This window comes from Patella vulgata, chromosome 9, assembly GCF_932274485.2.
Source record: "Patella vulgata chromosome 9, xgPatVulg1.2, whole genome shotgun sequence".
Taxonomy (NCBI): domain Eukaryota; kingdom Metazoa; phylum Mollusca; class Gastropoda; family Patellidae; genus Patella; species Patella vulgata.
The window spans coordinates 9,972,148-9,999,936 of NC_065887.2; the positions used below are offsets into that span (position 1 = coordinate 9,972,148).

At 36.3% G+C, this 27,789-nt stretch overlaps 1 protein-coding gene across 1 annotated transcript; it reads left to right on the plus strand.

Annotated features, from left to right (window-relative positions):
• Positions 1-3,494: 3,494 nt before the first annotated feature.
• Positions 3,495-27,789, plus strand: LOC126832633 (chitin synthase chs-2-like; the record flags this gene model as incomplete). The annotated part of the gene is made up of 10 exons (XM_050563485.1): positions 3,495-3,512; positions 19,730-19,884; positions 20,599-20,678; positions 21,235-21,343; positions 21,967-22,120; positions 22,441-22,651; positions 23,398-23,598; positions 24,477-24,723; positions 26,654-26,804; positions 27,472-27,789. Coding segments are annotated over exons 1-10 (1,644 nt in total), but the record flags the coding sequence as incomplete, so codon positions are not given.

The window sequence follows — 27,789 nt, forward strand, 5'->3', positions numbered from 1 at the left end:
AATAGTACCCCAAATGGTGAATGGTTCTAGAACGAGTAACTATACCCACATCGTGCACGGCCGCCGTCATAAATATTAACAAGAGTTTCAGCTGAGATTTCAGAAGCCAAGGCTACTTGGTCGAAGCCACCATCGCCACCATCGCCACAATAGACACCAGTAGTGTTCGCGAAGTATACTGAGTGGTTTTGACTAAAATCGTCGATTTATGACTCAAAATGTCTGTCAACTAGCTTAGTGTCTGTTCTGCAGCAGGAGCGTATTGTAGACAGACAGCCTTAGTTTAGTATGTCATTGACCAAGTTATGTTTATTCAAGCCCGGTTCCCACTTGCCAGACATTAATTAAGACTTCGAAGAGGACGGTCGCACTTTTAACACAGTGAGATTCACCCATCCGTAACCGTTTTTAGGTTTTCAATTTTTGTTGAAATGGGGCCTGAAATTGCTATTTGGAGGATGCAAATTAGCTGTTGTCGATACAAAAGTGCATCTTTGAAGACATATGTTGGAATTATTCGATAGAATAATAGGATTATGACACTTTTGATAATCTCCACGCTGGTATTGCTGTTATCGGGTGATATCGAGAGTAATCCAGGCCCTTCTACCCGTCAAGGTCAGATCTCAAGGACCGGAGATATTGTTTATCCACAGGACAAAGATAAGGATTTAGACCTTATGACTGTGCTTCAATCATTAAAAGGTGATATAGCCGATATGAGACAAGAAATGCGAGATATGAATATTAAAGAAGAGTTTCTTAAACTAAAATCGGATGTGCATGACATGAAAACGAATTTTGTTAACTTCGGCTCAAAACTGGATTCACTGGAAAATAAAGGCAAAGAGAAAAATATTATTATCTATGGAATAGCAGAAACAGGCGATAGGAATGAAAATGGAGAAGAACTGGTAAGGAATATTTTGTCTGAGGAATTTAATATTGAAGGTTGTAAGAGTGACAAAGATATTGGGATTGAACGAGCTCACCGAATTGGAAAAAGAACGCCAAACGCAACAAGACCAAGACCTATGTTAATAGTGTTAAATAGATTAAAAGACCGAGACACGATTTTACGAAGTTGTAGACTACACCTCAAATCATTTGACTCTAATTTGAGAGTCGGAGAAGATTTCAGTGAACGAGTTCGAAAAATCAGAAGAGCGCTCATACCTAAGTTGAATGAAGTTAAGAAGAATGATCAAAATGTGAGAGCGTATTTGAAATTCGACAAGTTAATAGTTAATCAAGATGTGTATACGTTCGACCTTGAAGCCGAAAAGATAATAGTTCTAAGTGAAAACAACAAATAGCAAATCACATCACATCCGGAAGTTTCTGAATTTTATTCGAGTGTTAAAAAACTAAAATGTGTCTGTTGGAACGTAAATGGACTAAAGAGTAAATGTAAATTTGGCGATTTTAAACATTATTTGAGCCAATTTGATGTTATATGTTTAATAGAGACATGGTGTGGAGATGACTTTAAATATGATGAAGTTCTTACAGATTATAAATATGAAGTATGTATTCGAGGAAATGGTAAAGAAAGGGGTGGGTTAGTCGTGTACTTCCGAGAAACTATATCAGCTGGTATTGTTAGAATAAAGAGTTGTTATACAGAAACTATACTTTTGAAATTTAATGCTGCCTACTTTGGTTGGGAAAAGGATGCAGTGTTCTGTTTTGTTTATATTGCACCTGAAGGGAGTAAAGTACACACGAATGGCTGCCTGTTTGAACAATTTGAAGAAAACTTAGTTGAAGTTGAAAGTGAATATCCTGATGTAAATTTTATATTGGCTGGGGACTTCAATTCCAGATGTGGCCAGCTGAAAGATTATATATTAGATGATAACATAGAATATTTACCGGGTCTCGAAGATGCTGAATACAATACTGACGGTTTTGACATTCCAAGAAATTCGCAGGATAATGAAGTTAACAAATTTGGACTTAAATTAATACGCATGTGTGCTGTATTCAATGTTCATATGCTAAATGGGAGGAGTGATCGTGATAAGTTTGGTGCAATGACTTGTATAAAACATAATGGTTCTAGTGTTGTAGACTATGTCATTACTTCCACTGAAATGTTCAATCTTATTGACTATTTTTATGTTCAATGTAAAGACGAATCGGATCATCTGCCCTTAGAATTCCATATTCAATGCCATGTAGAAGGTTTCTTAACCGAAAGCACAAATATACAGACAACCCCCTACAACAAATATGTATGGAAGCCCAGTAAAAAGGACGAATTCGCTATGGAGATAAATACGAACTTTGATAATTTTAATTTTGAATTCAAACATTTACTGTTAACGGAGGTGGACCTGGCTATAGAATGTGTAACGAACTTTATTAAATCTTGTGCAAAATCAATGAACAGCAGGAAAAGGTCATATCATTTTAAAACAGAGGAGCAACCGCCATGGTTTGACTCCGACTGTGTAAATAGCAAGAATAGTAAGTACTGCGCATTAGATAAATTTAGACTTAGTAATTCTGTTATTGATTTGAAACTATTTAATACATGCAAAAATAAATTCAAAGAATTGTGTAGTTTTAAAAAAATAGAATATAATCGACATGTCTGTAATCAGTTACTTCAAAATTTAAATGATCCAAGTAAGTTTTGGCAGACTGTAAAAGGTTTTCGTCAAAAGGTTTCGGTATCTGACAGAATAACCCCAAGTCAATGGGTGAACTACTTTGAAACACTGCTAAATCCAATAACTGATTCACAGAGAGTAGATAATATTAATATTAATATTACAATTAGTGAGTCTAGTAATATTTTAAATGAACCTATAACATATTATGAAATTAAGAAATGTATAGACAATATGAAAGCAGGTACTTCACCTGGTCCAGACGGTCTAGGAATTGATTTCTATAAGTCATGTGTAGAACTAATAGGCCCAGTTCTCACAACTTTGTATAATACCCTATTTGATGAAGGCAGATTTCCAAACTCGTGGTCAAGGACCCTAATCACACCTCTGCACAAGAAAGGAACAAAACATGACCCATCAAACTACAGAGGCATATCTCTGACTGATTGTATCGGTAAAATATACTGTGCTGTGCTCAATAATAGATTACAAAATTGGTGTTGTGTCGAAAATAAGTATTGTGTAGCACAAGCAGGCTTTAGGAAAGGGTACTCTACTGTCGATAATATTTTTACTTTACATGGTCTTATTCAAAAATATCTCACAAAATCAAAGGGGAGAATGTATTCTTTATTTGTAGACTTTTCTCGTGCTTTTGACTCATTGAATCGAAAGAAACTATTAGCATTAATGCTAACAAAAGGTGTGAATGGTAAGATGTATTTAGCATTAAAAAGCATGTACTCAAATGTATTATCAAGTGTAAAAGTAGCATCCAACATAACCCCCTATTTTGACTGTTTATCAGGCGTTAAACAAGGATGCATATTAAGTCCTCTTCTATTTTGTTTTTATGTCAATCAACTCGTAGAAATGATGGAAGCTAGTGATGTAAGAGGGTTGTTCACTACGCAAGAAGCAAACGATATAATTATGTTATTATATGCAGATGATCTTAGCATATTATCAGACTCGGTTGGTGATTTACAAAGAAAACTAAATATTTTGTATAAATTTTGTACTAATTTTAATTTAAATGTAAACCTTTCAAAGACAAAGATTGTAATTTTTAGAAATGGTGGTATTACTAAGAATATCGAAGTGTTTTATTATAATAATGTAAAATTAGAAGTTGTTTCTTATTACAATTATTTAGGTATATTATTTTCGTCGCGATTATGTTGGAGTAAACCTTTGTATAGTTTAAGTGTCAAAGCTGATAAAGCTCTTATACCCGTAAAATGTCTTCTTAGAACTGTCGACTGTATATCCCTAGATCATGCTTTCAAAATATTTGATGTAATTATCAAGCCGGTATTGTTGTATGGGTCACAAGTATGGGGCTTCGAATACAGAGAAGATATTGAGAAAGTTCATAGTGCATATTGTAAATACATTCTAGGCGTACACAAATCTGGTACAACCGTTGGATCACTGGGAGAATGTGGCCGCTATGGTTTATCGGTATCTTATATTTCAAATTGTATTAAATATTGGGTCAAATTATTAAATATGACCTCAGATAGATACCCTAAGCAAGTATATATAATGTTGTGTAATTTAGATAGTGCTGGAAGGGAAACATGGGCGACCAAAGTAAAACATGTGCTTTGTTCTTTGGGATTCGGCTATGTATGGTTTAACCAAAATGTTGGAGACAAACGAATATTTATGACATTATTAAAACAACGATTAACTGATATTAACGCACAGGAATGGTCATCGAAACTAAACGAGAGCAGTAGTCTATCAGAATATAAATGTTTCAAGCTTAATTTAATTCCAGAACAATACTTGTCTGTACATATTCCAAAAGTAGCCAAAAGAAATATCACTCTGTTACGTTTAAACTTATTGCCATTATATGTAAATATGTTTAGAAGAAAATTAAGTAAAACAAATTTGTGTCCATTATGTGAATTAGAACCAGAAGATTCTTTTCATTTCATATGTAAATGTAAATTATTACAAGACACTCGTGTTAAATATTTAGATTTTGTAGACTCTTCCGATATTAATTATTTTTATAAATTGTGTACATATAAAGATAGAGAATCTTTATTATCTTTGTCAAATTTTATAAATGCAGCCATAAAGATTAGAAATCGTCAAATTATGAATTAAACTGTTTATTGTAAATAAATTAACACTTTTTAAAATGTTCATAATAGTAGCTAATTTATTTATTTAATGACCTGTTTGATATATTTGTATACATGTATATATTTATTATTTATATATTTACAACCTTGTAACTTTGGGTCGATGACCTGTTTACTGAATAAAACATTATTATTATTATTATTAAGGAGATTATACTATACTCACTCGGCTGAACATAAAGGGAAAGTTGACATAAGTTCCTATAAAGAGTAGAAGAAACGCCGCTTTCCGGGCAACCCCTTCCAATAATAGCTTTGCACACATGACTATAAAACACATGTTCTATTCTATCCAAGTTCTGTTGATAATAATTAAAGTGGCGTCATTCCAGACTACAAGGCAAATATGGAATTTCTAATAGCACACAATACAATCTGATTAAATTACAGATCTACGAGCGTATATTTCGTTTCGTTTTTTTTATACTTTCGATGGCTTACACTACATGAAGATCTGACAAGTTATACTCGAAGGTCGTGGCAGGGGTAGTACGAGTGGCTTTTGACCCTATGACGTCAGACATTGATTAATCAATCAGCGTTGACGTTTCTAGTGGTTTACCCACAGTTCCGTGCATGACACGCCAACAGCTAGACCGTTTCATTGACTTATCAATCACTACAACCAAAACGCTGGCTATATAACTACTTTTCCAGATCCTAGTGTAGGAATGAGAAGTAAAACGAAATTTTGAACTATAAAAAACGAAACGAAATAGGATCTGTCTTTTCATCGGATTATACACAATAAGACCCAGTCGCACTAAATCGGTTAGTCCTAACATTTAGCCTACCGAAGTCTACATTACTTTCTGTTGATTTCCTGTCGCTATCGTCTTTCCTCTCATACTCGCCATCTGAATACTGAAGGATAATCCATTCATAAAAGATCATCTAAATTTGTATTAGAAAAACTGCATATATCCTCATCTAGTCGCCCGGCAAATATATTTGAACACCGTAATCAATGAGACTGTAGTAAATGTCAACATTTCATTTCCTCAGGGATGAGTTTTAGGCGATGAGAGACTCATGCTCTCCAAAACCCCAATGTTACTAATTTTAAAAGATTAAATCTAATAGGCTGTGAAACTTGTACACTAATGATACGATAATTTCCCAAGTCTGAACGAGAACGGTTATCTTTTATAGGCCTACAAATATAGCATATTAATATACAAAAAAAAATTGAATACGTCATCTCGACGCATAGCAACCCCCAAATGATAGAAAATCGGGACACTTCAACTAAAGAGAGAGAGAGAGAGAGAGAGAGAGAGAGAGAGAGGGGGGGGGGGTTAACGTCAAAGCGACACAAACTGGTCATTTTTGGACTAACATATGGTTCTATTCTAATACAAACATTGCTTGCGCGCAAGGGTCCGTAGCAGTGGGAGGAAACCGGAGGACCCGGAGAGAACCCATGTGGTTGGACCCTACTCCTTGTCACATACAACTGGGGAATCGAAACCACGCCAGTTGACTCAATGACATACCTTATGATGCACACCATTCGGCCATCCAACCCAGCTCTTCAACTAAAGAGTATTATTGTTCATGATATCACAATAATCATTATAAAAATTACCATGTTATATTTCAAACTTGAAATATCTATATTGGTATCATAGGGTTTTTGATCTTTACTTGAAAGAAAAATAAGAAGGCATATCACGTGATTCAATGACCGCTTAAAAATTTGAAATGTAAATATATGATCATATGTTTAAGACATGGATCCGGGTTGATAAGCTCGTTGATGTATGATATATTGAAATACACCCAAGACCTGGACTAGTTCAGTGGTTACTCAATAGGTGAATTGACGGTTTGGACGCGAAGAAACAACTTTTATTTCTTCAGGATGGCTAGGAACTGGATTAATAGAACTAATGCCATGTACAATGTAAGAACTACCTTATTTTTATCATTTTAATTTAAAAAAAAAAAAAAAAAAAAAAAAAATAGTTCGAATAATTTTTTGTAAAATTTAAGGTATCTATATAAAGTTGAATAGAATAGAATAGAATGGGTTTATTGTAGTAATATAGGTCAAAGACCAAAAGTTACAAGTTTGAATCAATTAGAAAATGATATGTACAATTATATTTTAAAAGGTGCGAGTCATTACAAGATTATTAATTGTTGACAATCTGAGGTTTATATACAAATGTGATATATTTAACATAGATTTATGAGTGTTTAAAATTGTTTTTAAAAAGTTTGGATTATTATTTCTAAAATGTTTATATTTTCCTCTTCGTAACTTTAAAATGTACGGTATTTTTACGGAGTAAAATAATAATTTCAATTGGCATACATTTATCCAAAGCAATGTGAATTTTGCAAATTGTACATCTTGATTCTAGAACATAGGGGATGCCCTGAAATGAATTATGATGTTTGATTAAACCGCGGTTTTTCGTACCATCCGAATGATTAGACACTGCCTTTGACAGACCCCCACTGTCTGGGGCAAACTACGTGGAAATATTATGGGAAACTTTATCGAAAAACGCCGAGTTCGTACCTCAGATATCCTGGCACGTAAGCCTGCCTCTACCGTTTTAGCACTTATAAGTGTTTTAATTGTGGCTACATTGTTAGTTTTAACACTTAATTATATTTAACACTTAATTAGAAGCGTTTTAATTGTGGCTACGTTGTTAGTTTTAACACTTAATTATATTTAACACTTCATTATAAGTGTTTTAATTGTGGCTACATTGTTAGTTTTAACACTTAATTATAAGTGTTTTAATTTTGGCTACATTGTTAGTTTTAACACTTAATTATAAGTGTTTTAATTGTGGCTACATTTTTAGTTTTAACGCTTAATCATAAGTGTTTTTATTGTGGCGAAATTGTTAGTTTTTACACTTAATTATAAGTGTTTTAATTGTGACTACATTTTTAGTTTTAGCACTTAATTATAAGTGTTTTCATTGCGGCTACAATGTTAAATTGTGGCGAAATTGTTAGTTTTATTACTTATAAGTGTTTTAATCATTGATATATTTTTAGCTGTAAAACTTATAAGTTTTTAAATTATTTCTTTACTAGTCAGTTTTAGCACTTAAGTGTTTTAATTGTTGCTACGTTGTCAGTTTTATTATTTTCGTTATTGCTACGTTGATACATTTAGAACTTTCCAGAAGTCAATCAAATAGACCCATTTAGATTATGGACCCACTTGTGGACAAGGTGTGTCTTTTATTGCCCGTTTATATAATCACTATTTTTATTATTATTTTATACACATGTTCAACCCTTCTACAGATGCCCTAAATATAAGTGAATGATAAAACTAATAAGGATCTACCTACGTACATGTCTAACAATATTTGTGGAAGGTTTTATGGGGCAGTAAATCTCCGGTGAAGTGATTTACAAGTCAAATGTCGTCTGTAAATGTTCTGGGTTTTTTTACTTATATATGCCATGAACTAACACGCTTACAATATGCTGTAAATTTTTAAACAAGAAAAATAAAAGAAAACTAAACAAAATAAAACAAAATAATAAAGTAAAACAATAAAATAAAATAAAATAAAATATAATAATCAATAAATAAAAATAATCAATTGTGTGCCCAATTAAGGTATTAACCAATCTGATTCAAACACAGATCCTATTTCGTTTCGTTTTTTAGTTCAAAATTTCGTTTTACTTGTCTTTACTACACTGGAATCTGGAAGAGATGTTATGTAATCAGAGTTCTGGATGATGTCAGGGATTAGCCAATGAAACGGTCTGTTACGGCGAGTTTTTGGGGTGATTTGCACGGAACTGTGGGTAACCCACTAGAAACACCAACGCTGGTTGGTTAATCAAATGCCTGACATCTTAGGGTCAAAAGTCTCTCTATAACCTCTGACGCGACCCCCCACTACAACTGTAATAGAGGCCATCGAAAGTATATATAAAAAAACGAAACGGAATATAGATCGGTATTTTAAACAGATTGGTTATTAACAAGCACGATAGCACTTTGGACTAGAAATTATCATCTTGGAATTGTGATGTCATATAACAAATCGATTTGCGGAATTTTCCAAGCAATATCATTCCTCGGTTTATACTGGTGACACGTGTTCTGTATTTATACGTAGTTATAACGAGTTTTGTAATTCATTATGACATACTAGAGTTTTGATGGTGTTTTGTCTTGTTTAATATAACCTGTGATAGAAATGATCTGTATACTCAGAAACAAATTAAGCACCAATGTTTCTTTCAATTGAAAATATCAATCGAAAAAAAACCAAATGTGAATTGCGATATTACATCTTTGACAACATCCAGTTTTGAGATTTTAATCATTATTCTGAAAAGATGACATATTGGGAGCCAAACAAGGAGTCACAATAAGCTTCGAGGTGCTGAGTCAGAAACTCAAATCAACAGCGTGATTGATAATGAAAAATGTGATTTTGAGTCCACTGATGACATTTTAACAAATTATTCTAGATTCTCAGATCTGAGTCAAAAGTAATTTCTAAAAATGACAACAGATGGGACATATCAAATGAACAAAATATGAGTAAACTATATGCTAAGATTATAAATTATACTTTATATTAAATCTTATCATTGCCGTGTGTAATAAGATAAGTCACTCAAAAACTGTCTATCAGACACTGAATAAAAAATGGGCAGATAAATAAACTGAATTCGGAGAACTTGGGTCTCTAAGATATAAAATACTGTTTTCAATATGCACTTATACAAATTCATCAATTCATGTTATATAAACGTGGAACAAAGTTAAGCACCCCTTGACAAAATGAACCAAACAAAATGCCCCATCACCACCACCATTAAGTAAATTAAGTATGTGCACTACTGACCTAAACAGATGAAGGGTATTAAAATCGGTTTGTTTTAATATCGGCACTTTGTCTATGTACAGGGTGCGACGGATCGCCTATTGTCAAATGCTCAAAGATGGTATTCGGCAATTGAGCATCCATCACACAGTTATCAGCTGCCTGTGTCGGAAATATGGACAAACTCCTGTCGTACAGGAGTGACCACGTTCCGGACAACTTAAAGTCAAGTCACAACACCAATACATGGCGCTGATTCGCCTGGAAGTACAATTTTGATCCATTATAGAGCCACTTTGACGGGCTTGATTAATTCTATGGCACCAAACTTAAAGTTTCATGCATTGTTTCCTGCCGAAAACAGTGCCATTTGTTTCATGCCAATTTCTTCATTAAATCATCAGAATAACTAACATGAAAGTTGCATTGCAAATTGCTGTTTCTAACAATTACATTTATATTTATCACCGCGACTTGTTATTAATGGCTACCAAGCAGTTCATTAGTACGTATTGCATAAATTCGGGGTGTGCGGGGCGGGGCGGCACTTTTTTTCCAGACGTATATAATATTTCGCTTATTCTGCCTTGTTGATTAAGGATTCATAATTCCCATTGGCTAAGATCTAAAATGCATACCAGGCTTTCAACTCTTATCCAATGAAAAGATAACATTCTTAAATAAATATTAGTTTCCCCAATTTACGTTATAACTGTATTATTGTCGCTTATTCTTCCGTATTCACGAAAACTTGACTAAGGAACATTCAATCTCAAAACATCCCACGTGATATCCGACTAAAATAGTATTTATTTTTAAGTTTTATATAAGTTATCCGGTTAGTGCTAAATGATAAGGCCTAACCGACAATCTCGCCAACAAGCACGCGTCCTTACCTTATTTACATCTCAGCGACCTTGACAAAGATTGAGCTGGCCTTAACAAATAGATTTAGCCTAACTTATCCATAATGTACGAGTAATATGACTGTGGACTGGAGAAGTCTTACAAATCCCACTTGATATCGTATAGCCAGATCGTAAAACCATAATTAAAGATGTATCCTTATACTTATCAACATACTTAAAACAAGCTTATATAAACAAAGGGTCTCCTATTTTATAAGGACCATCGTCAATATCCATAAATTCAGTAGCTTTAGCTTGAGGCAAGAAGTGAATCGTGGTTTATTCTAGACCCAGTCGGATCCAACAGAGATGTTCCGGGGATTTGGGGTTAGTGTTGAACTAAGTTAAATTATAATCAATTTAGTATTAAGGAAATATCTTCAGATAAAATATTAATGATGTTTTACAGTAAGGTATATTCTGGATAAACTGTGTTAGACAATAAATCAGTTATAATTACTTCAATTAATTATGTTTTTCACCACAAGGCAGTTTCTGGATGACTTGAAATCGGACCAGTATCTCCATCATTTTGAAGTTATGGACAAGGATTCAATTATAATTACTTCAGTTTTAAGGAAATATCTTTAGCTGTGTTTTTTTTATTTAGTTTGAGTCATTTTATGTGTCTATGACTAGTCTCTGTATACGGTTGTATGCCATCTGACTCACAATGTTTTTATTTTGCAAAATTCAAATATTTTTGATATATATTTAGCAATTTAGCCAGGTGTGCCGCTAATTTATATGTGTTCCAATGTGTGCCGGTGGCAAAAAAGGTTGAAAACCACTACTTAGGGTAACTATAGTCAACACATTCAGCATACCACACACAAATCGGGTCACATTCTTGACTGGATTCTGACCCCAGAGCCATGTACTCTCATTCAAAGTGCATCAGTTACTGATATTCAAATATCAGATCACTATCTCGTTTCAACCCTATGGAATTTTGAAAAACCGAAGTTGCAGCCAGTTACCATTTCGTTTAGGAAGATTAAATCATTAGACAGGGAAGCTTTCAGCAACGACCTGAAGTCTTCAGATCTCCTATCAAATACACCTATAGAGCTTAACGAACTGTGCGGTAAATTTAATAGCACTTTACTTGCCCTACTTGATAAGCATGCCCCTATTGTGACTAAGAAGGTATATCTCCGGCCTGGCAGGTCTTGGTACAATAAAGATGTTCTCATAGCAAAAGAAGATCGTCGTAAAGCGGAACGAAAATATCGCCATTCTCTGCTAGAAGTCCATCGTCAAATCTACCGAAAAGCAAGAGGTGCATACTCAAAGACAATCAAAGATGCAAAATCCGCATACTGCGTTCAAAAGCTAACGGATGAATTTAAGTCTCCCAATCAGTGTCATAATTTTATGAAATCACTACTTGGTACTACAACTGAGATAATTCTACCAAAATCTGACGATGATGACAATCTTGCAAACTCTTTCTGTCAATTCTTTTCATCCAAAATAAATCAAATACGTGAACAATTAGATCACTCCAGTGAAAATGAAGAAGCTGAAGGCATTACACCTTTTTCAGCCACATGTGGAGATTATCTAACATATTTTGAGTCATTCTCTAACGATGAAATTGAAAAACTTATCAAATCATCTAAGAAGACAACTTGTCTACTCGATCCTCTTCCAACAAATATCCTTGTTGAATATCTTGATCTGCTTCTTCCAGTCATTACTCAGATTGTGAACACAAGTCTTAGTACAGGAGTATTTCCTTTAATATATAAAGATGCCGTTGTAAGACCCCTTATTAAGAAAACTTCTCTTGACCGGAATGTGCTTAAGAATTACAGACCCGTCTCAAATTTGTCATTCCTCTCCAAAATCATTGAAAAGGCAATAAACAATCGACTACAGTCCTTCGTAGTTTCTCGAAATCTTTTAGACAAATTTCAATCTGCTTACAGACCACATCATAGCACTGAGACAACTATCCTTTGTGTGCTAAATGATCTGCTGCGCTCCGTAGATAGTGGTAAACTTGTGTCCTTGACCCTGTTAGATTTGTCTGCCGCATTCGATACTGTCGATCATGAAATTCTCTTAAGAAGACTTTATCAAACTTTTCACATAACTGGTACGGCCTTACAATGGATTAAATCTTATCTTACTGACAGAAGACAGAAGATCATTATAAACAAATCTCATTCCGAGTTTGCAAACCTTAATTGTGGAGTGCCTCAAGGATCTGTTCTTGGACCGGTATTGTTTATACTGTACACACGATGTCTGGGGGATGTTATAGACCAGTTTGATATAAGCCATTTCTCCTACGCTGATGATACACAGTTAATCAGTAAGTTTAAACAAGACAATGCTCATGATTCCTTTGAAAATACCACTCGCTGCTCCAAAGCTGTTAAATCCTGGATGAATAATAATAAATTGAAGTTAAACGATGAAAAAACAGAAGCAATACTTGTTGGAACACCACAGCGTCTCGCATCAACTCCTGATTCTCGTCTTGTAATTTGCGACTCTAGTATTGAATTTGCAACAAGGGTTAAAAATCTAGGTGTTATATTTGATCCGTCTTTAACAATGGAAAAACAGGTTGATCAGTTATGCCGTGTTTGTAATTTTCATCTCCGTAGTATAGGAAACATTCGTCATCTATTGACTACTGCTGCTTGTCATCTTTTGGTGCGGTCTCTAATTTTTTCAAGATTGGACTATTGTAATAGTGCCTTGGCTGGAATATCTCAACATTTATTAAAGCGACTTCAAATAATTCAGAACAACTGTGCCAGAATCATCACAAGAACAGCAAAACGTCAACATATAACATCTGTCCTTAAATCGCTTCACTGGTTACCAATAGAGGCTCGTATAAACTTTAAAATCTTAACACTGGTCTACAAGTCTCAGCATGATTCAGCTCCATCCTATATCACAGATCTTATGCAGCCTTATGTACCAAACCGACCACTCCGTTCACAGAATAATCTATCACTTGTTGTACCTTCAACTAAATTAAAATCTTTTGGTGATAAAGCCTTCAGTGTATATGGTCCACGACTATGGAATGACTTACCTGACAAAATAAAGTGTTCAGAAACTGTTGCTCAATTTCGATCTAGACTTAAGACGCATATGTTCACGATGTATTATCCACAGAAGCCATTAACTTACAGCGCTTAGAGCATGCTCATGGATGGATTAAGCGCTATATAAATGTACATTATTATTATTATTATTAAGTTTTGGATATGATGTGTAGAATATGCATATCTAAAACATATGTTTCCTTGAGGTGAATCCAACACAGACCTAAATTACTTAATTTTTTAACTAGCAACATATATTGAAAAAAATCCATTCGTATTCATTTATATGGCCTAACAAAATGTTTTCCAGCAACAACCGGGCCCTGGACAGTTCAACCAGCGGATAACCGTACCGGAAATAGAAGATGATAACGATTATAACTGTTATGACAATTCTGCATACGACGGTGAGAAATAATATATTTATTTCAACTTATTTTAATTTGATTACTACATGTGTACGGGTCGACATGCGTGTAAAAGAACTCTTGACAACTATTCTGGAAAATATTGCTATAACTGTAGAGGAGTTGGGAGTTCGATTCCCCGGTTGTACGTAACAAGGGGTAGGGTCGCCTGTCCAACCTCGTGGGTTGCCCCCCACTGCTGAAGATCCCTACGCGCAAGCTAATTACTGAAATAAAATTGAACCATATGATCTAGCCCCCCTCTCTCTCTCTCGCTACCTCTCTCTCTCTATCATGAAAGCATTGTTCTTGACTATGATAAGGCACTCATTTTTACGTTTATATTAATGTCTGTTTATTTCAGATATTTCCTGGAGTGATGATGAGTGCCCTGATGCCGATTGCGTATTGACGTCATCTGACTCAGAAGACGACGTACTCGAAACAGAAGATGTCCCCCATGTTAATGGCAATATTCCCCATACAAGAATAACTAAAGTCCAGATAGAAAAACGGAAATCATGGGAACCAAACGAGGATATGAAACCACTAGGAAGAAAAATGTCAAAAGCCAAGTATGATATTGTAATGTTTGATGGACTAATATTTCTGTTACAATACAACATCAATATCAAATGCATTAGTTAATGGGACAATTTTTCGAGAAAATCTAGGGCGTGTTTTGAACGCTTACATCGACGGGACGATAGATTTTGATATTTCAAATAAAGAGAGTGAGAAATGGGATTAAATGTCCACTCGACACAAACTAGGTCATTTTTGGAATAACATATTGTTTAATTTCATTTCAATAATTAGCTTGCGCGTAGGGGTCTTTAGCAGTGGGAGGAAACCTGGGGACCCGGAGAAAACCCACGAGGTTGGTCAGGCAACCCTACTCCTTGTCACGTACAACCGGAGAATCGAAACCACGCCAGTTGACTCAATGACAGTTTTTATGATACAACGCGCATGCGCTAACCATTCGGCCACCCAATTTCCTAACATTTAAAATAATTAGATGTACATGTATTTAGAAAACAATTAATAAGGAAGTTTTAGAAGACTTACGTAAATATTTCTAGATATCTGTTGGTTGTGTGACATTTTCTTTATAAAACGTTAGAATAATCACTACCCATTCCAAAATAAATTGATTTTATTATTTGTTACAGAACCAAACAGTGGAATGTATTTGCGGAAACGTCATCCGAGCAAGGTACTCATTCGGAAAGGCGGAGGTGGAGGACAATTAATGTAATAGTGAAAATTGTGCTTTGCACTATTTTTTTCTTTTTAGTATTGGGAACAGCAACTCTATCTAAACTGACCTTTTTATATATGACGTTTTACATTAATCCCGGAGAAGGTTTTAGTTTTAAACATCAAGATGTTCACAATAAAAACAAGACTTTTCACTACGAGCTGAAAAAACCAGTTCCAAATCATACTATGGATGTAAAATGGATCTGGGCCATTATTCTGATTCTGTGTTCTCAATATTTGTTTACTGTGATATTTTCCTTATGGACGATTATTTTTAAGAAAACAGTTCCTATCAAATGTGTGGCATTAATAATGGTAAGTCTGTGCAATATTTCAAAACTGTATTTTTCCCAAATGAAAACGTCTTCTTTGCAATATTTTCAAAACTTGATTTTGTCCGAAATCAAAGCTTTTTCCTAAAAGGAGCATAATGGTCGATTTTGGTCACATTGAGGCAGTTCACTATTGATTTTAGACTCTACAATTAAAAAATAGCAATTTGTATTACTCTTTTATCTCCAAAATTTGGTTCCAAAAATGGTACCTCTGGCCCCGACTTTACAAACCATTCTCAGACTTAAGTTAAGAATTTACTCAACTTTTAATAACTGTTTTGGTCCAGAAACACAAAACTTTGCACATAGTTTCTTATTGATGTATTTGATACATTAAAACAACAAAATTTTAAGTTTTATAACGGACTATATTTTGGTTAAAATAAGGCGAACAATTTTGAGTAAATTCTTAATTTAAGTTTGAGAATGCTTTGTGAACTCGGTGTGCGGCGCCGGATTTAGATAAAAAGATAACTCAGGGAATACAACTTTTGGGATCCATCCCACTCCCCCACGCTCGCGAATAGATCAAGATGAATGTGTGAGCAGAAATTCGCCCGTGTATCTGTTATCGCTCGTCACTTCAGTCAGATATATAGAGGGGTAACTCGTGTTTTCCTTTTGCGTTCGTCACTTCCGATTGTTGAAATCTTCCTAACACATCTATCGTAGCAATGATCCCTGTTTTAAAATTATATTTGGAACGTGTTTAACCAGTCCTATCACATATGTGTTAATGACTGGCACCAATATTGTCCTTTAATTCCTATAAACTTGAAACTTTAGTTGCCTAATCGGGTGAAAATCAGGGGACCCACCCATTGTCCATATTCACATAAGCCATATAGACCAACCCTGAGCACGATGTAGTAAAAAGTTGAAAAAGTTAACTCGATTATCCAGAAACTGGACTGTTATCACATTGACTATCGTTACGAGAATATAGACGTCGATTGCAATAAGGATAAAAAAAACAACAACATATAACTGTAATGTTTCGAAGACTTTTGGTGGAACGTTTGTTGCGTCTAACTTTCTCCAAAGTACCATTGCCAAAGGATTTTTTTAATGTGCACAATTAGCAGTGCGGGAAACCGGGGAAGCAAGAGAAAACACACGAAGTTGAACGGGCCTACTCCTTGTCACGTACAAGGGAGGGGGGGGGGGTCGAAACCACGCCGGTTAACTCAATGGCAGACCTTATGATCTAAAGCGCACGTGTTAAACGATTCGCCCCCCCCCCCACCACAACCCCTAACTAAGTATCGGAAGTGTCAATCAACTAAGTACATATATATGTAATTGTACCTTTTTATTGCAGACACTTGTTACAGAAACACTACACACTGTTGGTCTGAGTATCTTTATTTTCTACGTTCTTCCGAGCTTCGATCCACTCACGGCTTGTCTACTAACGTGGAATGTAGCAGCCATACCCGGAATTCTTAAAATATTTCTCCCGGATGAACCATCTTCTACTTCTCTAATCCCAGACACCAAAATCCCTGAGGACTCAAAAACCACGACTAAATCCTGTTGTCGTAAGATCATTGATGTTACCATTGCAATTCTTCATCTTGGGTCAATGGCAGCTTGGGTTTACCAGTCGTATTACGATCGCGATATATACGTCACAATACTTCTACCTGTTTCTTTAACACTGATATCCTTATCGTGGTGGGAGAATTTCGTTGCTTTGCCAAAGAAAAAAGATGCTGGCAATGGGTGTTTATCGTCCATGAAGGAATCTTTGGGGAAAAGAAATGTTAAAACCATCTTCATTGCAACCGTCTGGAAGATTTTGCTAACTATTGGTTTCCCAGCCTTGTTTTTTTCTTACAGTAACATTGAATGTGTCGAAACATTTTTCTTCCTACGGAAATTAGGAACCAACTGTTCAGTGTTCGGGAATATAACGCTGATGGATGATCGACCTCCAATATATGAAACAGATTGTCATAATATGATACCCTTCTTGGTGGCTTGCGTTAACATCATATCTAGTGTTATATGTTATAAAACTGGGAAATCAGCTTGTAAGATCTTGGCACAGGTGCCATGTTTCACGCTACCTATCATGTTATCTGGACCACTCTCAGTAGCCATACTTCTCAGTACCTACACATTTCCAGAAGAGGTCTCTATCTTCATGGGCTGCTCTGCTCCTTGGGTAGATATCGGCACCTCCACCATAGGTGATTTTTTGTTTCATTTTACTGTAGAATGGTGGATTCCAGTAGGATTTGTGGGCTATGTGTCCATGTTATATATTGTAGGTCATACATTTTCACCCAGATCGGATAGACTGGCTAGAACTGATAGGTACGTAAACACCTTTCCTATATTCTATGCATTTTAAACATACTTATATCCTCTTCCTTGAGAGGTTTGAGATCTTTTTAAATTTACACGCACTATTTTTAAAGAGAGAGAGAGAGAGAGAGAGAGAGAGAGAGAGAGAGAGAGAAATGGGACTTAACGTCAACTCGACATAAACTAGATAATTTCGGGACTAACACATGGTTCAATTTTATTTCAATAATTAATAATTCGATTGCGCGTGGGTGTCTTTAGCAGTTGGAGGAAACCAGAAGACCCGAAGAAAACCCACGAAGTTTGACAGGCGACCCTACTCCTTGTTACGTACAACCGGGGAATCGAAACAACGCCATTTGACTCAATGACAGACCTTACGATACAGCGCGCCCGTGCTAACCATTCGGCCACCCAACCCCCCAACTCAAGAAGAGATGAAGAAACTTCAGATTGACCAAACCCTGATTTGATACGTTATTCATTGTAGGTTGTTTTTAAAACCATTGTTTTGTGGTGTATTGTTAGAACAATCGATGCTGCTAAACAGAAGACGGGATGAAGATGACGGACGAAAACATAAAGTAAAATTCGTGTTCACAGCCCTTTTATTTCTAATAACCCACTACTATATTCCAAATAACCATAACCCAAGGCTATATTTCTATTAACCATAACCCACGGCTATATGTCTAATAACCATAACCCACGGCTATATTTCTAATAACCATAACCCACTACTATATTTCTAATTACCATAACCTACTACTATATTTCTACTAGCCATAACCTACTACTATATCTTTAATGACCATACCTTAATGCTATATTTCTAATTACCATAACCCACTACTATATTTCTACTAGCCATAACCCACTGCTATATTTCTAATTACCATAACCCACTACTATATTTCTAATCACCATAACCCACTATTATATTTCTAATCACTATACCCTACTACTATATTTCTACTAGCCATAACCCACTACTATATTTCTAATAACCATAACCCACTACTATATTTCTAATCACCATACCCTACTACTATATTTCTACTAGCCATAACCCACTACTATATTTCTAATTACCATAACCCACTACTATATTTCTAATCACCATAACCCACTACTATATTTCTAATTACCATAACCCACTACTATATTTCTAATTACCATAACCCACTACTATATTTCTAATAACCATACCCTACTACTATATTTCTAATAACCATACCCTACTACTATATTTCTAATAACCATACCCTACTACTATATTTCTAATAACCATACCCTACTACTATACCATACCCTACTAGTATATTTATAATAACCATACCCTACTAGTATATTTCTAACCATACTCTACTCCTGTATTTCTAGTATATAGTTTTGAGTGAGGTCAAGGGGATTACCCGAAAAATGTATAAAACCAGAAGTTTGAGGGAATATGTCTGCCCATTTAGATGCAAACATGTAGATGCTTAGAGTGTAGTGAGGCAACACCGCGGCAATGCTTCGCACGTTTGTTTGGTCGACGTTATTTCAATCTGACGCTTAGGCTTACACACATGCACTTCGTTATTATCCCAAAGACTAAACGTTTTTCCCTGCCAGACCTTCCATCATGTACCATTGGACACTGTTCTACACCCCCACCCCACCACGCCCCCTATTTTTCAGGAAAAACCATGCTAAAAATCCGGAGGAATTTTATCGGACAACACTTAACCTGAGAACCCCTGGTTACTTGGACAGCACCATAGTCACCTAACGAGTGGACATTAAAACTCATTATATTTTCTCTTTTTCAGCTGAAAGGTAAATGGACTTTGGGAGATACAGACACAAAAGAGACAGATGATCCTAAAGGAGAGAAGAAAGATGACGTAGCTATGATATATATCTGTGCCACCATGTGGCATGAGACTGAACAAGAAATGATTAACATGCTAAAATCTGTCTTTAGGTATTTCATTTCTTTCCCTTTATTTGGGAAGCTGGTATGATATAGTTCATCTGGATTTTCCGGCGTGGTTAGTGGTATAGAGCGGAGGGCCTGGCAAGAGGCAACGTATAGTCGTTGGGATAGGAGGAAAAAAGCGAGGTCCTGTGTACGCGTCCACGTAGAAGAAACCTTAACAGTTGGAATCCGAAATAAGAGTAGGCCGTAGTCCCGCGGTCCAGGCAAAATTTCCCTCTGCATGGCGTATGTCCGTCTTCATTAGCCCAGTAGGAGCAGAACAGTAGGAGACTACAGATGGTGATGGTATATTTATGCAATCCGCTGGTGACGCTTGTAAAATGTACTAGACAATGGTGGGTGTGGGATGGGGTTGGGATGGCCGAATGCGCTGCATCATAAGGTTTTTGATTGATCAGTCAACTGGCGTGGTTTCGATTCCCCGGTTGTACGTGACAAGGAGTAGTGTCGCCTGTCCAACCTTGTGGGCCTTCTCCATGTCAATGGAGAATATGTGATTCGCATTTTCGCCTATGGGATTATCAATCATAAATAGCCAGAATAATGTGAATTAATTGGATATTATTCTTAATTCTAGGTTAGGATATCTGTTACATTATAATATTCTGTCAATGGAGAAGATGAGATTCGCCTATGGGATTATCAATTTTAAATAGCCAGGATAATTCCGAAATAATCGGAATTTTTTTTAAATTCTAGGTTAGACTCTGATCAAAGTGCTAGAAAGTTGGCCCAGTCGTATTTTGGATTGACAGATCCTGATTATTACGAGTTCGAAGGTATCGATATAAATAAATATTAAACATACATTATGCAAGAGCCAAATCTGCCAGTTGCAGGTCTTTCTTTAGGTCTTAAAATGTTATATAAACTATCAATTAGACATTAATTAACTTATCCAGACCATAATCAACCCTCGATGTCATCGAGGATCCGATCTGCTGCCCAACGCTCATTCATTATTAAATCAAGCAATGGATAATCGAGACTATGTTCTTTATCGTACCGACTTTAGTAATGATGATAGAGGCTAGGCCCAAAATTTAATCGCTAAATTCTCGGTTCAGAGTGGATCAATTTGACTGAAATTTTCAGCAAACCCCCTTTACATTACCTAGTTTTTAACTAATATAGCGAGAACTCTCAGCTCTTTATCTAACCTCCCATAATGTATCTTTAAAAAAATATGTAAAGATCGATATTGCTGAAATGGGTAAAGATCGATATTGCTGAAATATACGACGTGTACATTGTTTTAGGGTCTTGTTACATGGCTAACAATTATTTTCTGCCCCACCAAAAAGTAGGACACTTAGAATATTTTCTTTGTTGTAGCACACATATTTTTTGATGATGCATTTCAAGCTCATGACGATACATGTGTAGATTTTCGGGTCAACGATTTTGTTAAACAGCTGGTGAGGGTTATGCAGCGAGCAGCAAGGTACGTTGCAGCCATTGTTGTATGGAAGTTTATTTGATTTTTTTAAACGTATATATTTATTGCAAATTATTATCGAGTGTCTGGGAATGGCTCAGGCTCACTAACCAGTAGGTCCCAAGTTCGATCCCGGTGGTTTTGGCCAAGAAAATTCTTCTGGATTTTCCAGGCTGGTTTTCTCTTGTCAGTAATGCAGCACGGAGGTTCCGAGTTCCATCCCTGCGTTGGCTGTGAAGGTTCTTCGGCTTTTCTGGCCTGGTTTGCCCTCGTCCATGGTGTAGACGTGCCTAGCACTGAAAAACAGAGATCCCTGGTATACAATTGGCAGCTTGATAGTTTGAAAAAGAAATAAGAGTGGGTCAATGCAAAAGTGCCCCCCACTGGCGTATGTCAGTCGTCATTATATATATATATATATATATATATATATATATATATATATATATATATATATATCGGTTAGAGAGAGAGAGAGAGAAATGGGGTTTAACGTCCACTCGACACAAACCAGGTCATTTCGGGACTAACTGCCTTTGGCAATGGATAAAACCCACGACCATACTCCTTGTCACGTACAACCGGGGAATCGAAACCATGCACGCCATTGTATACTATTTTCATTATAGTGATATTCATGGTGGAGGTATGGAAATTCAATCACCAGTGAAGGTTGCCACGCCGTATGGTGGCAGATTAACATGGAACATGCCTGGCGGAAACAAGATTATAGCCCATGTCAAGGACAAAGCGAAGATCAGACATCGCAAACGCTGGAGTCAGGTATTCTCCTTGTTGTCACTTTCTTCCTCCTCTTCATCATCATCTCATGTATCTTTACCAATGGCATTGTCATCCTGGTTGTCACCATCATCTCCACCGCCATCTTAAGCGTCTACTTCGCCATCATCCCTTAACTCCCCTCCCCTCCTCTATCGCCGAATAATTAGTATTACCTTCTTCACAATCATCATCACTATCACCATCGCCAGCATCATCATCATCATCATCATCATCATCAGCTTCAGCATACCAGCCATCGTTGGACACCTTGCAATATAGCATATTTGGAGGGATTTTAAAACAAGCATCCCCTGTTACAGGTGATGTACATGTACTATTTTCTTGGGTATCAATTACTCAGTAAGAAAATGTCTATGAAGCGAAAGAAGATTCGAGCAGAGAACACCTACCTCCTAGCTTTAGATGGAGATGTAGATTTTCAACCCATGGCTGTACAGATATTGGTGGATAGGATGAAGACAAACCCTAATCTAGGAGCGGCCTGTGGTCGCATTCATCCCATTGGTTCTGGTAGATTTACTATTTATTATATGAGGAAATATTTTACTGTGCCCAGAGCCCAATTCCAAACTAATTAAAAATAGATGGTATTTTGTTTCGTCTTTATGTTTCTGATGCATATTCAGAGCGGCTGCAGGTAGGGCGACTGGTATAGGCTGCATTATGCACGGGACTTTATAAATACTTCAGTTGCTGGAACAACAGAGGTTTCAACACTGATAAAACTTATTAGATGTTAAGTAAAACTGAGCCCGGTTGAATATACAATACGAAATATAAAACGAATAATTCCAATTTAGAATCACCGGATTTTAATCAGAGTGAATACATTCTAACATACTGTGAGGTAAATACATAAAATTACAAAGTAACAGAATAAATTACCCTTTGAAATTGACTACTAAAACAGCTCAGCATTCTTATCAAATCATCTTCTGACGTAGCTCTTGGATAAATCAAACGAATCACTGCGTTGAGAGTACCAGAGATAGTCTGGTCAGCTATGGTCTCTATTATGATTGGGTAAAGATTATAGACAGGTCCTGTCTCCGACCCACTATGTCTTATGCCGAACTACCATGTTGTTGGTTTTCACTAATACTCGGTTATTTTATATTTCTTTTGTTCCAATGTTGATCTGTTAGACTTACACATTGGGCTCAGATGACCAGACTCTCTAAATGTATCTTTCCATAAAACCCGATATTGATAAACCATCTGAACTTTTGAATTAAGATTATCCATTTATCTACTAGGACCAATGGTGTGGTATCAGAAGTTTGAGTATGCAGTAAGCCATTGGTTAGCTAAAGCCACAGAACATATGTTAGGTTGTGTTCTGTGCAGTCCTGGATGTTTCAGTTTGTTCCGTGGTTCAGCTCTGATGGATGATAACGTCATGAGGAAATACACAACTCCACCAACTGAAGCCAGACACTATGTACAATATGATCAAGGTGAGAGAGAGAGAGAGAGAGAGAAATGACAGCTAAATATTGAAACAACAGTATATATTCGCTATGCTTTTGTCGAGAATAATATTTATCTGTGTACCAAGTAGCTTGAACTTCTCATCGCACCGGTTTCTCTACAAACTTTTACTTCGCTCGCGGTCTGCTTGCTGCAATTTGAGCATGTATCTTTATTCGAATGATGAATTTTGTTATCACACCGTTGCCTTGACAACAGGTGTTCTGGCCTGATTAACCCATCGTAAGACATACTCATGCTCGGAAGTCTAACATCATAATTTCAAAAAGCACTTAAAACAACTAAACCGCCTTGATTTAAGTAGAAATAAAGCATGTTCGGTTATGTTGGTTTGATATGTTATTTTCAGCGGTGATGGGTCAAGTTGTTACGCGATTAAACATTTTTTTAAAAAGTAATCGTAAGTCGTCTTGTTAACTAATGTTAGATTTACTAATCAATGTTTTGACATACTATGTCGACTGTGGAATCAAAAGTCGGTTATATTTCAACATATTTATCTTTATCGGAAGACTGTCTTCCAGACCATAATTAACTCTCGATGTCATCGCTAGTCTGCGATATTTACTGGATTTAAATCCGATCTGCTGCCCAACGCTCATTGATGATTAAATCCAAAAATGGATAATCAAGACTATGTTTTTTTTTAACGTACCAACTTTAGTAAAGATGATCGAGGCCAGGCCTAAAATTCAAAAGCTAATATCTCGGTTTTGAGTGGATCAATTTGACTGAAATTTTCCGCAAATTCCCTTTACATTATCTAGTTTTTAACTATTATAGCGAGAATTATCAGCTCTTTTTTGCTAACCTCCCATAATGTCTCTTTAAACTTCATATGCAGGTGAAGATAGATGGTTATGTACGTTGTTGCTACAACAGGGTTATAGAGTTGAATATGCTGCGGCGTCTGATTCCTATACATTTGCACCAGAAGGATTCTATGAGTTTTACAACCAAAGGCGAAGATGGACCCCTTCCACCATGGCTAATATCCTTGACCTTCTGATGACGTGGACAGCAACGACTAAAAAGAATGAAGATATTTCCTGGCTGTATATGTTTTATCAAACTAGCTTACTTACATTCAGGTAGGCTCTAAACCTTATGCTAGGTTCACACTTTCACGATTCGCTCTACGATTGAAATCGTGGTTTTAATCGTTGGGCAATCGATCATGGTGATCTTATCAGGTTTTATCATATATTGTGGTCAGTCGTATCGAAACGTATCCGAACGTATCTGCACGTACCAGATCGTGGACGACTCGATTAGGAACGACCATATCGTACAGTGGGAACCTAAATGAAATGAAATGAAATGGGGTTTAAGGTCCTACTGTTCTGCTCCTATACTGGGCTAATGAAGACGGGCATACGCCATACAGTGTGCTATGAGGGAAATTTTGCCCGGGCAGCGGCACTATCGCATACTCTTATATCGAATTCCAACTGCCAGGGGATCTTTTACGTGCATTCCAATATATACACGGGCCCTCGGTTTTCGTCTCATCCGAAGGACTAGACAGCTGTCCATGTCAGGCCCTCAGTGGGAACCTAGCATTACACATAGTATGTATACTATTTATAAAAAGGCTGGCATATACATATAAAACTTCAAGAACGATGTGTTAATTATGTGAACCCGCCAAATGAGAAGTGGTATCGAGTGCTCCGAGAGGAGTAAGCATACTCTGCCTCACTTACCAGATACTTCTCAAAGCTAACAATTCCATTTGTACATTTTATATTGTAAGTTAATATTTCATATATAATATTATCTGACATTTGCAAACCGTATTAAAGACTCCTTCAGCATCGGAATAGGGAACCATAGATCGGTCCGATGGCGTTTTAAGTTGAATTATTAGGTACCAATATAATTGTCTGATTATAATTGCTGTCCCAAATTACTAAATTATAATCCCATTTGAAGTCCCATGGCGACAGCGAGTTTGGGATGTTCAGGGACGATAACTGGCTGTTAAAATAAAATAAAACCAAGTACGAACAATCCAAACCATAAGACAGAATTCGAAGTCCTAAAAAAACGTTATAGGCAAAATAGTGTATTCAAGCAAAATAGTTTAATCAGCAAATGGACTGCTCCTCGTGTACAAAATACACGACAAACAGTGGTAACAGGTGTCCGGAAGAGTAAGCTTACCCTGCCTGGCGCCACACCCGCCATAGCTGCATCCAAACTATTAGGCGAAATGTCAGTAAAATAGCGTGATTGGCCAATGAACTATCGGTATGCAAAATGCAGGCGATGAACTGTGTTAACGATGTAGTAGACATTATCAGGGAGATAGTATACGTGTCAATTAAATATATCTAGAATAAAACATTATGTAAGAGCTCAATCTGTCTATTGCAGGTCTTTCTGTTGGCCTCAAATGTTATATAAATGGTTAATTAGACATTTTTTTTACATGTCAATCCCATTATTAATAGATGGAAACACGATCTCTATTTAATAATTTAATTTAAAAATGGATAATCGAGTGTTTGATTAGTATCGTAACAATGGTAGCAATGGAAATCGAGACTACTCTATTCTTACCAAAACTTCCAGCAGTTATAACTTTGCACGGAGCCACGGTGGGTAAGTGGGTAAGACGCTGGCTGGCTAGCCTAGAGGTTGGGTGTTCGATCCCTGCATTGGCCGAGCAAGTTCATCGGATTGTCCGACGTGGTTTCCCCTTGTCAGTGATGCAGGACGGAGGACCTGGTAAGGACAGCTGTCTAGTCGTTCGGTGGTATGAGAAACCGAAGTACCGTGTATACATTGGCAGTTGGAATTCAATGTAAGAGTAGGCCATAGGGCAAAATATCCTTCAGAGCACACTGTATGGCATATGCCCGTCTTCATTAGCTCAGTCGGAGCAGAACAGTAGGACGTTAAACCCCATTTAATAAATTTGATCAGAATCTATTCTTCACCTATTATAACAAGAACGACCAGCTCCGTATATAATTTCTACTTAATTAAACTCTACGTGTATTTTGTTAATTTTAGTATTATTACACCTGGTACGATATTCCTGCTAGTGCTTGGTGCTTTAAGAACAGCTTACGAAGACATCCCTCTATACGGTGCTTTAATTCTTAATCTAATTCCTGTATGTATATTTGTATTTCTGTGTTTAAAGGCACCATCAAAATACCAGGTAAATGTGACATTATTTATGAATAGTCCCAAGACGGACGAAAAGTACTTTAAATTGTAGATAGAAAGATAGAATTTTGTGGTGTACGGGGATAAGTAAAAATTCACCTTTCCGTCGACTCCGCCCACAAATAAGCTTTAACAAATCAGCCCCGATTACAGTTTTCTGCGGAGTGACGTCGCTTTGCCATACTTATTTACCTTAGACAAACTACCTTAACGTTGACAATCATGGTTAAATACATTGATCACACGAATGTCCAGCCCCTATTCAGACATAGAAACATTGATCACACGGATATCCAGCCCCTATTCAGACATAAATTAAATGGTATAAGTTAGTGGTGTACAGGGATAAGTAGTTATCGATCTGTGAAAATAACATGTCGGCGAACCAGCTTCATGATTACAGATTTTAATCTAGTTTGTATTCAATCGACAAGAGGTTGAAGAGGCGACCCTACTCCTTGTCACGTACAACCAGGGTATCAAAACCACGCCAGTTGACCCAATGACAGATATTGATATTTTCTGGAAATGTGTGTCACATAGTTGACCCACTGTATCGAAAAGTTCTGTATCGAAATGTTATGGGTCGGCAAATTCAATAACAATTTGCTTTCTGATCATAATGAGCTGTATTACACATTTTTATCCTTTCTTTACAGCTTGCATTTGCTGGAATTCTGTCTATTTTCTACAGTTTACTTATGATGTTAGTATTGGTCGGATTAATCAAACAAGTTGGTGATTATGGTTTTTGTTCTGTGACTACCATCTTTATGACCACGGTAGCTTCCATTTTTATTGTAGCTGCTTTTCTGCATCCACAAGAGTTTACCTGTATTCTCCACGGTTTTTTGTACTTTTTAACCATTCCATCTATGTCCATGTTATTGGTTATCTATTCACTGGCTAACTTGCACAACGTTTCTTGGGGAACTCGTGAAGTTAAACAAGCAGCTCCACCACCTAAACAACAGGTA